General features: G+C 39.4%; 1 protein-coding gene across 1 annotated transcript in view; it reads left to right on the top strand.

Annotated features, from left to right (window-relative positions):
* The window catches only part of LOC132817349 (potassium voltage-gated channel subfamily H member 7-like), a 457758-nt gene that overhangs the window by 425100 nt on the left and 15482 nt on the right, over positions 1-17176 (top strand). The window contains exon 11 of the mRNA XM_060827757.1: positions 12232-12437. Coding sequence (XP_060683740.1) covers positions 12232-12437 — 206 coding nt within the window. The remainder of the gene's footprint in view (positions 1-12231; positions 12438-17176) is intronic.

The following is a 17176-nucleotide window of genomic DNA, read 5'->3' on the forward strand; positions in this document are numbered from 1 at the left end:
CAGTTATAAACTTTCAAAATGACAATAGTCTTCTTATTTATATTTACTCCTAACAGGTTTTGTTTCATTTTTCCCCTAACAATCCTCCCCTTTCAGTAAGGGCTGAGAAGGGAAAAGGCTTTTAACTGAACTTGCTGCTACTATTGCCAGAACTTTCTGTTTTCTCTTACAATAATCTGTTTTTCCTTTCTACAAGATCTACAGGCCATTAATCAGCATGTCAGAGCCAACACTGGCTGTACTCCTACAAGCATGTGATTATCCTGATTTAGAGAAGAATTTTAATGTTTATCCTCTTTTTTTATTACCATTTCTATTCCTGAAACTCTTGTTCTGTGCACTCTTCAAGAATGTCTGATTTCTTTTGCAAATGATGGTGAAACTTGAATTGTCTTCCCTATTCTTTGTCTAATTGCCCCCCGTTATTCACTTAAGTGTGAAATTGGTTCTGCTTCTACTTCTTCATAGTCCATGAGGTGGTTGAACATCTTGACCATTTACAGTTTTTGTTGTCAGATGTGCATCATACAAGCCTTGGGACAGGCGAGGGCTGAAGCAGAAACTAAGGAGTGTGTTGAGGCAGTGTAAGCTTCCATATTTGTGTGACATTTCCATGATTGATAGACCTTCCCCCCATTATCTAGATTGAGTGAAGTGTTGTGGGGAGAGTGGGAGGCATGAATGATTTCTAGGTCTCATCCTTCCATGCAGTTGAATGACATTCGTAATGTGGCGATCAGAACTGTACACGGTATTCTAAATGCAGCTGAACCAATGTCTTGTACAATTTTAACACAACCTGTCAGCTCGTATACTCAATACCCCCTCAAATGAAGGCAAGCATACCATATATCTTCTTGACCACTCTATCCACGTGTGCAGCAACCTTCAGGGTACAATGGATCTGAACTCCCAGAAGTCTCTGCTCATCAACTTTTCCCAAGGCTTTTCCATTTAAGGTATAATGCACTCTAGAATTAGACTTCCCAAATGCATCACCTCACATTTGCCTGGATTGAACTCCATCTACCACTTCTCTGCCCAACTCTCCAGTCTATCTATATTTTCCTGTATTCTTTAACTGTCCCCTATGCTTTCTGCTACTCCACTATTCTTCATGTTATCTGCAAACTTGCTGATCATACCAGCAATGCCCTCTTCCAGATCATTTATGTATATCACAAACAACAGTGGCCCCTGCACGGATCTCTACTGAACACCATTGGGTCACCTTTCTCCATTTCGAGAAACTCCCTTCAACTACTACTCTCTGTCTCCTGTTGCACAACCAGTCCTTTATCCACCTAGCTAGAACACCCTGCACACCATGTGACTTCACTTTCTCCATTAGTTTATAATGGGGAACCTTATCAAGCGCCTTACTAAAGTCCATGTAGATTAAATCTACAGCCCTTCCTTCATTTATCAACTTGGTAATTTCCTCAAAGAACTCTATTAAGTTGGTAAGGCACAATCTCCCCCGCACAAAACCATATTGCCTATCACTGATAAGCCCATTCTTTTCTAAATATAAATAGATTTTATCCGTCAGTACCTTCTCCAGCGATTTGCCCAGCACTGACATCAGGCTCACTGGTCTGTAGTTACCCAGAATTTCCCCACTACCCTTCCTGTACAGGGGAACATGAGCAACCCTCCAGTCCTCAGGCACTTCACTGTGTTTAAGGATGCTATAAAGATATCTGTCAGGGTCCCAACTATTTATTTTTTCACCTCCCTCAGCAACCTGGGATACATCCCATCTGGACCTGGGGGCTTGTCTACCTTAATAACCTCTAGCCTACCCAACACATCTTTCCTACTTAAGTCAATGTGATCCAGAGTAATCAAACTTCTATTTCTAATCTCATCATTTATCATGTCCCTCTCCTCAGTGAACATTGATGCAAAGTAATCATTCAGAATCTCACCCATTCTCTCAAGTTGGACACACAACCTTCCTTCCTTATCCTTCAGTGGACCAACTCTTTCTCTGGTTTCACTTTTGCTTATTATATATGAATAAAAGGCCTTGACATTCACTTTAATTCTGCTCGCTAATGCTATTTCATGACCCCTTTTAGCCCGCTTGATTCCTCGTTTAAGACTGGAACTATTCTCCCGATATTCCTCCAAGGCTTGTATGGCCCTTATGTAGGCTTCCCTTTTCCTCTTGGCTAGTTGCAAGATTTCTCCTATCATCCATGGTTCACAAAATCTTGCCTTTCCTATCCTTTGTCTTCAACGAGACATGCCTATCCTGCACTATCTTTAACCTATCTTTGAAAGCCTCCCTTCAAATATCTACTCCCAATCCACATTTCCGAGCTCCTACCTAATTTTGATATAATTGGCCTTGGCCCAGTTTAGTACTCTTCCCTTAGGACCACTCTCATCTTTGTCTACGAGTATTCTAAAACTTACAGAATTGTGGTCACTGTTCCCAAAGAAATCCCCCACCACAACATTAACAACTGGCCTGGCTCATTTCCCAATGCAAGGTCCAATATGGCCCCTTCCCTCTTTGGACTATTGACATACTGTTCCAAAAAATTCTCCTGGACGCTTCTTACAAATTCTGTCCCATCCAGACCTCTGACACGACGTGTATCCCAGTCAATATTAAGAAAATTAACATCTCCCATCACCATCACCCTGTTGTCACCACATCTTTCCATAATCTATTTACCTATTTGTTCTTCTACCTCACACTCACTGAAGCATCTATATCCTGGAACATTTAGTTGCCAATCATGCCCTTCCTTCAACCAAGTGTCTGTGATTGCAATAACGTCATACTCCCAAGCACCAATCGAAGCCCTAAGTTCATCTGCCTTACCCACTATACTCCTTGCATTAAAGTATATGCACTTCAGGCACCAGTTCTTTTGCATTCATCTGCTCTCTGCCTACTCTTCCCCTTATTAATGCTAACTTCATGATTCTTACAGTCTCCAGTTTCCACCTCACTGTTCTACTTGTCTTCTCTTCTGGCTCCCAGCCCCCTGCCACATGAGTTTAAAACCTCCCCAGTAGCAGTAGCAAAAGATCTATGAAGTTTGACTTATATTTCCATGTATGGTCCTGATGCTTTGGGTGGTGACTCATCAAACTACATTCTCTTCAAAAGAAAGAAAAGTTCTTAAACATTGTCAAGAGAAAGCTCTCAGTTTAGTGCTCTCATCTAAACATCCCTTTCACTAGATTTCTGTTAGAGCCCTTTCTAACTCTGTTTGCTGCCAAGCCTATTCTGCCACCACTGTCATCCCTTAATAATTTCCTTTCATTCAGTTTTGAGATTCAACCAATTACCATTCTATCTCATTCCTGATTCCTGGAGAGATTTCCTCACCGTTTTTTATTTCATTTTTGCCCGAACAAGCCTAACGTGACACTCTACTAACTACAAGTTTTGATCTTGTAAATGACTAATTTTTCCCAATTTTCTGTTTTCTTGGTTAATCAATCCTCTATCCTTGCTAATATATCACTCCCAACACCCAAACCTGTTACCTTATATAGTTACATCATATATGACACCATATCTAGGTATCAGAATATGCCACATATATGGATTCCCCTTTACCCACCCAGTTTGGATATGCTAAATTTGAATGTTACCACAAAGAGATATCTTGCTGAAGCTTTTTGGCTTGTACTCTTCAAGCTAAATAGAAACATGTCATATTTCAATCATTGAAACGTGCTTTTATGATTCAGACACTGGCTCCTTATTTCCCTCTCTCAAATTAAGTGTGAAATGCAGTCATATTATCATCACAGTAAACTGGAAGATTCCTGACAATGAAGTGTCAGCCTTGGATTTTGTGATCAAGTTCCACAGTGGATTATGTACTACTCAGATGCTTTCAAGTGAGCCATCATTCAATCATGGAACATCCAAGATGCTTCACAGAAGCATTATCACACAAAATGTGACACTAAGCTATACAATGGACAGTATTTAATAACTGGCATCCTATTCCTGACAGCAGAACCAGAAATGAGTACCACTCCTGGTTGTGTACCATGAGTCACTTTCAACATGATTCAAATTAAATTGTTGATAGAATGCAAAGAGGACACATGTGATTATATGGGAGGGAGTGGATGTTCACCAGGTGAGCCCACCAACAGCTGACAATGCACCAAGTGCAGGTAGCTATAAGATGTTCTTCTGGACAACCAGAGAGGCTCTGTTTAATAATCACAATCTTCCTGACCAACTTTACCCTATCAAAACCTTATCCCAATTCTTGTTGCTGTACTTCATCACCCTTACCACATATGAACATATACCCATTACTCACCCCATATGCTTCTTTTGTGAGTGGATCCCCTTCCAATCGTATCATCAACAACTACTGGGCACATGTCTGACATGAGAAAGAGTCCAGCTCCAAGCTCCAGTACGCCTCCCTACAGATTATCCTCCAGGCCGGGAGAGAATAGCAGGCGGTGCTGTTTTCCACAGATGGCAACAAAAGACCCTCTTGCCTGACTAATGTGGCCTAAATGGATTTCAGCAGAGGATGTGGGCATTTGGGCATCTATCAAAGAATCTGGGCCCAGTGCAGGAAAAGAATTCCCAATTTGCCAGATTAAATGGCACAGTCACGCATTTTGAACATACAAGCATATGAAATAGGAGCAAGAGTAGGCCTTGGTGGGTGGCACGGTGGCACAGTGGTTAGCACTGCTGCCTCACAGCGCCAGAGACCTGGGTTCAATTCCTGACTCAGGCGACTGACTGTGTGGAGTTTGCACATTCTCCCCGTGTCTGCGTCGGTTTCCTCCGGGTGCTCCGGTTTCCTCCCACAGTCCAAAGATGTGCAGGTCAGGTGAATTGGCCATGTTAAATTGCCCGTAGTGCTAGGTAAAGGGGTAAATGTAGGGGAATGGGTGGGTTGCGGGTCAGTGTGGACTTGTTGGGCCGAAGGGCCTGTTTCCACACTGTATGTAATCTAATCTAATACAGCCCTCAAACCTACTCCACCATTTAATAAGATTGTGGCTAATCTATTTATAATCTCAAATGCACAATTCTGCTGGCTCCTGATAACTTTCACCTTGTAGTTTAACAAGAATCTATCCACTTCTGTCTTCAAAATATTCAAGATCCCTGCTTCCACCAGGAAGAGAATTCCAAAGACTCAGAACACTCTGAGAATAAGAAAAAAGCCTAATTTCTGTTTTAAATGGACAATTCCTGATTGGTAAACAATGCCCCCTTGTTCTACATTTTTTCATAGGAGAAAATATCTGACAAACGTACCCTGTAAAGACCCTTCAGGAACTTATGCATATAAATCAAATTATCCCTTCCACTTCCAAGCCTAGCCTGTCCAACCTTACTTCAAAAGACAACTCTCTTATTCCAGGTATTACTTGATAAATCTTTTCTGAAATATCTCCAATGCATTTACATCCTTCCATAAATAAGGTGACTACAAAATAATCCAAATACAGTCTTATGAGTCCCCTGTTTAACTGAAGCATAATCTCCCTATTTTTCAATGTAGCACCCCTCACGATAAATGAAAGCATTCCATTAGCCTTCCTAATTATTTGCTGTACCTTCTGCAATTTATGCACAATGATATCAGATCCCTCTACAACTCAGGACTCTGCAATCTCTCACCATTTTGATAATATGCTTCCAGTCATTATGAACAATTTCAAGTTTTTCCACATGACACTCCATTTGCCACATCTTTGCCCAGTCACTTAACCGATCCATATCTTTTCATAGCCATCTTATATCCTCTTCACAATTTACCTTCTGGCATATTTTTGTGTCATCAGCAAATTTTGACAACCATACCTTCAGTCCCTTCATCTAAGTTACCAAAGAGGTTCCCATAGGCTCCACAAGTAAGGATTTCAGGAAGCATTACACTGCTTTCAGTACATCTTTTGTTTCATTACCCATTTCCTTGTCCCATCACCATTCCCTTTGATCCTGTAAGGCTAATTCTTCTGCCGTTCATTCTCTTTTGTCGGCCACCCTATCACAGACCCTTCCTTTCCCATCTGTCCCTTGCTTAGAACCTATCATGTAGCCAACTTTTCTCAGTTCTGATGAAAGGTTTTTAATCTCATAAATTAACTCAATTTCTGACCCCCCCCCCACAGATGCTGCCTGACTAAGCAAGTTTTCATGGCAATTTCTGTTTCAGACTTTCAACATTTGCAGTGTTTTGCTTTTAAAAGCTATCTTTGTGAATTGACAGCTATGCCACACAAGTGAATGTGTAGGCAGCTCAGTATTGCTTGGCAAATGTGACCAAAGTGGGTGACAGTATGGCTTCTGTGAGGCCATATGTGTGATGGGGATCCGAGCTAACAAGATGGTTAGGTATCGCATGCAGCCTGGGAACAGATCCTTCAGCCCAACTCATCTGACCAGACATCCCAATCTGACCTAGTTCCATTTGCCCACTTGGTCCACCCTCCAAACTCTTTCCTATTCATATATTCAACTAGATGCCTCTTAAATGTTGAAATTGTGGCCACCTCCACCACTTCCTCTGGCAGTTCATTCCATACACACACCATTCCCTTCGTGAAAAAGTTACCCCTCAAGTCTTTTTTAAATCTTTCCCTTCTCATCTTAAATGTATGCCCTCTAGTTTTGGAATCCTTTACCCTGGGAAAAAATGACCTTAGATATTTACCCTATTCATGTGTCTCATGTTTTAAGAACCTCTGTCAGGTCGGCCCTAAGCCACTGATGCTCCTGAGTAGAAAAACAAATGCCAAAATCTATTCAGGCTCTCCCAATAACTCAAAGCCTCCAGTCCTGGCAAAGTAAGGGCAAAACGGTGGCTCAGTGGTTAGCATTGCTGCCTCATCACAGTGCTAGGGACCTGGGTTTGATTCCCACCTCAGGCAATTGTCTGTGTGGAGTTTGCACATCCTCCCCATATCCGGGTGCTCCAGTTTCCTCCCACAATCCGAAAGATGTGCAGGTCAGGTGAATTGGCCATGCTAAATTGCCCATAGTGTAGGTTATTAGTCAGGGTTAAATGTAGGGGAATGGGTCTGGGTGGGTTACTCTTCAGAGGGTCGGTGTGGACTTGTTGGACTGTAGGGCTAGTTTCCTCAAAGTAGGGAGTCCAATCTAATCTAAAATCCTTGTAAATCTTTTCTGCAGTCTCTCAAGTTTAACAACATCTTTCTTAAAGAAGGGCAACCAGAATTGCACACAATATTCCAAAAGGGGTCTCACCAATGTTCTGTACAGTTGCAACATGCTGTCCCAACTCTTACACTCAATGTTCTGACCAATGAAAGCAAGCGTGCAAAATGCCTTCTTCACCACCCTATCTACCTGCTGATCGACATTCAAATCTGAGGTCATTAATCATTCAGTTAATAATCCTTGTCTACACCTTGCTTCCCTCATGGCCTGAAACAGTCACTCCACTGCAGCATCTATCATTACACACTTCACTACTTCTTGTTCACTCCCCTCCAAGGTCCAACCTAATCACTCACACCTCTGACATCCCCAATTTGCCATTGCGCCCCTTGCTCTCTGTCCAAACTGGCACTTCCTGAGCCAGAGATTTTGACAAAAACAGCTGCCGATTTTAATCAAAGGATAAACCTGACTAAGCTGAAAATTTGTTGCTGGAAAAGCGCAGCAGGTCAGGCAGCATCCAAGGAACAGGAGAATCAATGTTTCGGGCATAAGCCCTTCTTCAGGAATCTGACTAACCCATGCCATCTTTGAAAGATTGAAACCAGTGTCTTAATTCGTCATGTGTTGCTGACTTACTCTTGAAGCAGAGCATAATTTGAAAGCATTTTAAGAAATGACTACTTATGGGATGCAAATAGACTGAAAACTACAAGTCAACACTCCAAAGAAAGGTTCAAACTGCATCTGTAAAGCTATTGACTTAATCCCTACATTTTATCCCATCATCAGGAAAATGGGATATTAGTTTCTCCCAATTAACTCCCCCTGCCAATTACATTTCATGCTGTTATATGTCCTATTTGTCTTATGTCTTGCACTTTGGAAAAAAGAATACAGGCATGGACTATCTTCTAAACAGTGAGAAAATTCATAAAGCCAATGTACAAAGGGATCTGAGAGTGTTAGTCCAGGATTCGCTAAAGGTTGATTGCAGGTTGAGTCCGTGGTTAAGAAAGAAAATGTAATGTTGTCATTTATCTCAAGAGGATTGGAATGCAAAAGCAACAATGTGCTTCTAAGACTTTATTAAGCTCTGGTTAGGCCCCATTTACAATACTATGTCCAGTTTTGGGCCCCACACCTCAGGAAGGACATACTGGCAATGGAGCATGTCCAGTGAAGATTCACACGGATGATCATTGGAAGGGTAGGCCCTTTCAAACAGTGTCTTGATGCAACTTCTTTTGTGTGTATTGTGGTAGTTGCTTTCATAGTTCAGGACTTGGTCTGTGTGTGTGGCTTTCCTGTATACCTTTGTGGTGAATTCTCCGTTAGGTGTTCTCTGTACCATCACATCCATGAACACCAACTAGCCACAAAACAACACGTCCAGCTATCCTTAGTAGCCACACACTCAGATGACAAGCAACATGAATTCGACTGGACAGCACTACTATTATAGGACAAGCCAAACAGAGAACAGCCTGGGAATTCCTAGAGGCATGGCACTCATCCACAGATTTAATCAATAAGCACATCGACCTGGACCCAATATACCAGCCACTGCAGTGGACAGCTGGAACTGACAGCCGGAAGCAGCAGAGACAAACCACTATAAATGCCGGAGGAAACATCACAGAAGCGCTTCACAGGAGGCTCCCAAGCACTGAGGATGTCACCTAGACAGGGGACGAAACGTCTGTAACACATCCCAGCTCGGCGAATCGAATCACAACAACGAGCACCCGAGCTACAAATCTTCTCACAAACTTTGGACTTTTGGGTGTTCATTGCTTTCCTAAGAAAATTGTAAATGAATTCTCTACTGTGAAATTGTAGATGCACAATGATCGTCAAACCTTGCTACAAAGTGGGGCATTCCTCTTGTAAATATTAACACAATCCCAACACTGGCCTGGACTTTGAGAGTTAGTGTCTGTACAAAAAATAAAGTAGTGCCATCATTGAAATATTTTTTAATAAGCACATTGGACAAAAATGACAATAAATAAAATAAATAACAAAAATTTAAAAGATTGAGGTCAAGACATCTGGCAACTACAGGGACCATTCAAATCATTTCACAGGTCATAGCTCTAAAACCTATGGATTTTAATATGAATATAGCAACCAGATGTTTCCTGTCAAAGAATATATTGATACAAGAGAAACATCATAAAATCCATATGATTAGAATTATAGAACCAAAACTACATTGAGATAGGTAATCTTTCCATGAAGTGCAGAGAGTAAATATTGTTTGCCTAAAGATCGAGTGAATAAGCTGATACTGAAAACCTAATACTCTAAAGCTGTTCGACAATTCATGTTATAGTTAAATGCCGTTTTCTTTTTTTAAAGGTATTTTGTTCTTGTCAGCAAAGATGTATTGTAACGCTTTCTTGCAGTTTAACCTTCAGGCGCAGGTGCTGTATTATATAATTAAAGCAACATTCATCAAACTATTATATTACATGCCTTTCCAGGTTATTGACAAATCCTTTGTATAATTAGGTTATTTTTCAATGTCTGGCTGATATTGAGCAGGTGTTCAAAGCTAAATCTTACTGAAACTACTCATTTTTCATTGGATAAATGGTCTTCAGAGTAAATTCTGACATAATGGGGCTAGTCAGTGGTAAACCCATTGTAAATCTCTGCAGTTTTTCTTCTTTTTCCTAAATATTTCTGAAGGCCCGGAATACTCTTTCTCTATAACAACATATAAATTAGTTTCATTTCATGTCACTTCAACAACCAATCAATATTGTTGTATCATTTATCCTAAAATTCTTCTAAATTCAGTTCTCTTCAAGAACTTGTTAATCACCACATTTTCCATTTATTATTCTCATATATTTGATAATAAGACTGTTCATGATAGGAAATCTTTCTCTTCAATATTGTGACAAAGTAGACTGATTTGGGAATTTGATGAAAGTGCCAAGGGACTGTTTGTTTTCAGTGCAGTGTTGACCAGCCTTGTCTCTCTGGAAATTAACTAACCCAATATAGGGGAAAAATCATTTTGTGGGTTGTTAATTTTATGTAATCTGTAAATCATTGAAATTTTGAGAATAATTACTCACCATTAGTAACAGTTCAAGAAGTGAATGTTTGATACCAGATCAGACTTAAACATGAACTTCTTAAATTGTAAGATTTAGGAGTAGAAGCAGAGAGAATGGAGCAGGGTACAGCTGCAATCTGTTGGCTAAAACTGGGGTCAGTGCATGCTTCCATCAGAGAATCTTGCCTGTCAGCAACACAAATTGCAAGTTCATGTGCATTTTACCCCTGAATTTCCAACTGTTACTATTTCATATGTTATACTTCAGAAGGGGGAGTATTTATTTGAATCATTATTTTTGATGAATGCTGCAGTTTCCACTTTAGTCTATCAATGGATTGCTGTAACAATTAAAATGAACTTAAGGCACACTGCACATGTACAGAAAATATTGCACTTAGTTCATGTTCCTCTTGGAAACTTAGAAATCACTTTCTTGTCATACCTGACATCACAGTGCCCCCTGCTGAAATATGCATGCAACTCACCAATTAACCATATCAATTGATCAAAACAGACTGATCCCATCTTGCTGTTCTCAATTGTTTCTGGACAATCTTGTAAGAGACATTCTTTGGAGTATAAGAAAGCAGTCCCAGGGCTAAGGCTTCCTCACATTGAGAGTTCTTGCTTGCCTACATCAGGCAAGATTAATCAAAAATGATAAATTACTATGAAGCATGTCCAAATAGTCAGAACTGAATACCAACAGAGGTAAAGAGTAGGTAAGCAAAACAACAGGAGCCTTAACATTTTCCTGTCTGTTATAGAACCTGGAGGCAGAAGGTAAGAATGGGAGAGATTCCAGATCAGTCACACATCTCTGTGTGTGTTGCCACTTTTGTTTTACTCATTATGATTAGCTCAGTTGGCTGGACAGCTAATGTGGATCTGAATGGTGTTGGTACCACTGAATTTGATCTCTCTATTGTCTGGTGTGAATTTGGGTCCTGCCTCCTTGCTCTACCCATGATGGGTCAGATTTTGCATTGGGCAAAGAATTCAAGAAGAAGGTAGTGGCTGGTTACTTGCTTTTGGTTTGTTACATCTCATTAGGATGAATTATACATTTCAATCGTATTGGCTTCTGAATGTCTTTTGCTAGTTCACTATCAGTAGTGAGTAAAAGGCCTTTGATTAGTTCACTATCAGTAGTGAGTAAAAGGCCTTTGATTATTTCGTACAGCAAGTTCATTTCAATGTGTATTATAACAAATGTTTGATAAGCATGTCTGTAAAATTCTTAACGTGCTAGTAATTGCAACTGTACAACTGCAATAATTAGCACATAATTATAAAGTTATCTGATAAAGGATTCTATCTGCTTTCACTTTAAACCATTAGTAAAATTGAGACCTCATTTGGGCAGGACAGAAACACCACTTCTGTGTTGAGTTAAAGTCTATTTACAACAATCAACAAAGTTCAAAAAAGATGTCCTGTAAATTAAAGCAATCTGTTTGAAAACTTCAGTGATTCTTATTTAATAGTTGTTCATTTGAATTTCCCTTTCAGAACCTGAAGATTACCAAACTAGAATTCAGTAAAACGTAGCACAGTCATCAATGAATGCAATTTAATTAGATAGAACAAAGGAAAATAAATGGGGTATGTAGGTTACTGATGTTAAAACAGACCTGCAACAGCCCTAGTGAAAAAAATAAAGCACTTGAGATACAATGCAGAAGCTTATTATTCAGCCATAGCTTTTGACATATGTTTTCATTTAGAGAACAGTTGATTTCAGGTTTCATACGTAAATAGTAGCTATCTGACTTCTTCCAATGAGAAGGTTAAAGCAATATCATATATCATCAATAAGCCGTCAGCACAGACACCCAGTTGTATCTATTGAGTTGCATGCTTCAATCATTTTTGAGAATCTGTGTCTCAAGGTAAAAACAAATCAAAAGAATCTTTGGAGTTTTCTGAATCCAGTATCAGGGGAAAATAGTGACTCAAGATTTATGGCGAAGGAGTTTTGATTCTAAAAGGAACATCTGTTTCTGTCTAGGGAAAAATGACATCTTTGGTGAAATGATCCATCTTTATGCAAGACCTGGGAAATCTAATGCTGATGTACGAGCATTGACGTACTGTGATTTGCACAAGATCCAGAGGGAAGACCTTTTAGAAGTTTTGGATATGTATCCAGAATTTTCTGACTACTTCTTAACAAATCTGGAACTCACCTTCAATCTACGAGATGAAGGTTCAAAGGTAACAATTTCAAGGCAACTCAAAGAGCAATATGCCAACATTTTCTAATTATGCGAACAAGCATGTTACTGTGTCATGTCAGGCAGTTAGTGGTACTACTTCAACACAGTTTGACGTTTTAGTTAGTTATTGTGATGTTTGAGACTGGCAAACTTATAAAATTATGGATGTTCTTATTTACAGTTTTTAGTAGGAATTTTATTGACGAGGAATTTTATTTCCTTAACTGTTAAAGCACATTAGTTTAAGCCTGATTTCTACTGAAAAGGTGTATGAGGACTAGTAAAAAAAATAGGCTTAACACCAACACTGCCCTCTCACATGATTCCTATGGCACTGTTTGAAGAGGAGCAGTGAAGTACTGTGACCTGAAGCAAGATTCACCCTTCTTTAAGACCACTAAGAATAGATTATTTGGTTGTCAATTACAATTTATGCATACATTGGCTGCAGCATTTTCCATTATTACCAGAGTACACACATTTGAAAAGTATTAAATTGGTTGCCAGCCATTTTGGAATGTAATAAACCTGTAATCCAATGGGGAAAAAAAATCACAAAAAAATTGACAGTACAGAAGGAATCCATTTACCCCATGTTGTCTTTGTTAATGGAAGTGCAGGTAACTTTATGTGTGCAGTGTAATTAATTGATTCTGTCCCACCTTCCAACTCAGCACAACCCTCTTGACTTGATCTATCTGTCCATCTTCCTTCCCACCTATCCGCTCCACTCTCCTCTCCAACCTATCACCATACACCCCCACCTTCATGTACCTTTCGCACTCTCAGCTACCTATCCCCCAGCCCCACCCCCCTCCTATTTATCTCTCAGCCCTCTTGGCCCACAAGCCTCATTCCTAATGAAGAGCTCATGCCCGAAACATTGATTCTCCTACTCCTCGGATGCTGCCTGACTGGCTGTGCTTTTCCAGCACCACACTCTTGACTCTGATCTCCTGCATCTGCAGTCCTCACTTTCTCCCAATCTGTGAGACAGCTCTGCCAGTTGAGGGGAATTTTGCAGGGTCATTCTGGGTGTGGCTTTCTATCCAAATTTAGTGTCTAGATTGATACTGGGTGATTTAATTGGTTTTATTCTGTTTACGTTTTCTCATAGCATTTGCGATAACTTAATTATGTGTTCAGCCATTTAATATGTGATATATTAAAGGTTCAATGTCAATGCAATCTTCTTCCTTCCTTCTGTCTTTGCCTTTCTTCCTGATTTTCTTTTTCTTCCCTCTCTGGTCTCCTTTTCCGACCTTTATGCCCTGTTAATGTAATCACGTCTCAAGCTTAAAGTTGCAGGTGTTTTGCAGATCAGACAATTTGTTATACTTATCATCACACAATATATATTTGAACACATTATTTCATTAGTGCTCAGTCAGTGCCAGACAGCTTTGTTACATAAAGCCTTGAATTTGGTTATAAGACGATTGGAAGCAATACAACAATTGATGCCCTAGTAATTAAAATCAGACAACACTAAATCATTAAACAGTCTTAATGATGACTTAACAGTTACACAGTATCAAATTCTTTTTAAGTATTGAATCAACATGCTCACACATAAAGTTATAATGGGACAAATTTCTTTCTGGATTTATACCAGTGACCTGATATAAATTTCATCAGGCCAAGCCATGATTATATGGGAAGCCATTCTGCTAGCTCCCACATCCCATTGGTACTTTATGGAATTTACTTCAAAACATAATGGTGGTCCATTAATTTATCTACCCAACCTTATGCATGCAGTGTAATTAATCAATTCTACCCAAGACAGCCCAACAGCATTTAGTATTTTGGTACTTGCAATGACTCAATTGTAGTATTTTGACTTCATAGTCAGAACGTTGAGAGTTCAAGTCCCACTCTAGCCACCTGAACGCATACACTAACATGAGACTTGGAGCAGTACCAAGAGTGGGTTGCACTCTCAGAGTTGATTTGTTTCAGTTTGGATATTTTACAAAGATTTTGTCTTCCCAGATGGGGCTGATTTATTCAGTTAGTGAAAGCATGGTGCTTGATTATACCTGTTAAATCCTTGTGCCACCTGAGATAGTTCTTGAGACTTACATTTTCTTGCCCAATTATTTATCTTAGCATCAGAGAACAACAATTAGTAACATTGTCTGATACAATTAGACAATTAGGTCATTATAGGAGAAGGAAAGAGGTAGAACCCATAGTGCTAATACAAAGAAGAGCAGAGAGATTCCCCCTGGCAAATATTTATCCTCATTCAATAGCTAAAAGCAAATGGCTTGGTCATTATTAGATTACTAATTCTGAGATCTTGCTCTGTTCAAATTGGCTGTCATATTTTCTATGACACAAATGTCACCACACTTTAAAATTCTTAATTAGCAATAAGCTGCTTTTGGATATACTGAGATTGACAAAAGGGCTACATAAATGTAAGCTCTTCTTTCTTTCAATATTTTTGTCGGCCATATAGCCATACAGTTGGCGTGCTATCCTGAGGCAGGTGCCTGAGGCCTGCTTCAACAATGACTCACACTCCACCAGGTTTTGAGAAGGGGATGCAGACATGAATCAAATTGGAAATCCACTGAAATTATTTCGATGAGCATGACCCTGGGGTGATTCCTTGGTACACATTGACCTGAAGAAATGTAAACATCCATAACAACGCCAGCTAAATATTCTAGCAATTCTCTGCAAACACATTGAATTGTGTTACAAAAGACCTACTTACGGCAACATAACATATTGCTCTTAATAATCTCTAAATATCAAGAAATAAATTGTTTTGATACAACTGGTGTGACAAAATCAATTTTATTGATTTATAAGTATCAATTTTATTGATTTTTCTTTGGAATATACACAATTCAGGTATAAAAGTAAATAATGTGAGAATTATCTTGGTTGTTTCAAAATCCAATCTGAGGCACTTTTAAATGAGAAGATACTTACATTTGAAAACGTATTTATATAATACAAATTCAGTGCACAATTATAGTACTGTTTACATGAGACACAGAAAGGTTAGAAATAAAATACAAAATACCTAATGAAGTACTGCCAATAAAATTATAATAAAACGGTAAGTCATGGTAAAATACAAAGTTACTCACTTTTCGAAAAAAGAATAAATAATAATGGTGTGATCATTAAAACAGTGAGATTCTAGCAAATGTGTGCATTCAAAGGGACCTGGGTGCATCTGCAGACAATTCTTAGAATTTAACAGAATAAATTATAGTACAGGAGTTAAGAAATTTTACATTAGTTATACAGAGCATTAGTGTGGTCAAGCTTGAAATACCTATTCATCATTTAGGGATGAACGAATTGTTCTATGATTAAACTCAACTTCTACCCCTTAGAATTTGAAGTATGAGAGGTGATCAAATTTAAAGATGTAAAATTCTTGACAGGGTATATGCAGAGAAAAGATTCTCCTGTGAATCTAAAACAGGAAGTCACAGACACAGAAAGACTAGAATAAGGAGAAATTTCATAACTCTTTCTACCCCAGGGAGTCATAGATGCTCATTTGAGTATACAGGTATTCAAGAAGAAGTTAATGGATGTTTGGGCACTAAAAGAATTAGCAAACATGCAGATATGGATGACTAAAGAAATTGAGGGTTTGGTTAAGAAAAAGAAAGAAACGTATTTCAGGTACAGTCAGGATAGATCGAGTGAACCCTTAGAAGAGTATAAAGGACCTAGGACTATACTTAATAGGGAAATCAGGAGGGCAAAAAGGGGACATGAGATAGCTTTAGCAAAGAGAATTAAGGAAAATCCAAGGTCTTTTTACAAATACATTAAGGACAAAAGGGTAACAAGGGAGAGAATAGGGCCCCTCAAAGATCAGCAAGGTGGCAGAAAATGAGGGGAAATACTAAATCAGTATTTTGCATCAGTATTTACTGTGGAAAAGGATATGGAAGATATAGAATGTAGGGAAATAGATGGTGACATCTTGCAAAATGTCCAGATTACAGAGGAGGAAGTGCTGGATGTCTTGAAATGCATAAAGATGGATAAATCCCCAGGTCCTGATTAGGTGGACCCTAGAACTCTATGGGAAGCTGGAGAATTGAGTTGCTGGGCCTCTTACAGAGATATTTGTATCATCGATAGTCACAGGTGAGGTGCCGGAAGACTGGAGGTTGGCAAATGTGGTGTCACTGTTTAACAAGGGTGGTAAGGACAAGCCAGAGAACTATAGATCAGTGAGCCTGACATCGGTGGTGGGCAAGTTGTTGGAGGGAATCTTGAGGGACAGAATGTACATGTATTTGGAAAGGCAAGGACAGATTAGGGATAGTGAGCATGGCTTTGTGTGTGGGAAATCATGTCTCACAAACTTGATTGAGTTTTTTGAAGAAGTAACAAAGAGGACTGATGAGGGCAGAGTGGTAGATATGATCTATATGGACTTCAGTAAGGCGTTCGACAAGGTACCCCATGGGAGACTGTTGAAATATTGCATGCAATTCTGGTCTCCTTCCTATCAGAAAGATGTTGTGAAACTTGAAAGGGTTCAGAAAAGATTTACAAGGATGTTGCCAGGGTTGGAGGATTGAGTTATAGGGAGAGGCTGAACAGGTTGGAGCTGTTTTCCCTGGAGCATCAGAGGCTGAGGGGTGACCTTATTGAGGTTTACAAAATTATGAGGGGCATGGATAGGGGTAAATAGGCAAAGTCTTTTTCCTGGGGTCGGGGAGTCCAAAATTAGAGGGCATAGGT

The sequence above is a fragment of the Hemiscyllium ocellatum genome, chromosome 7, assembly GCF_020745735.1.
Source record: "Hemiscyllium ocellatum isolate sHemOce1 chromosome 7, sHemOce1.pat.X.cur, whole genome shotgun sequence".
NCBI classification, from domain to species: domain Eukaryota; kingdom Metazoa; phylum Chordata; class Chondrichthyes; order Orectolobiformes; family Hemiscylliidae; genus Hemiscyllium; species Hemiscyllium ocellatum.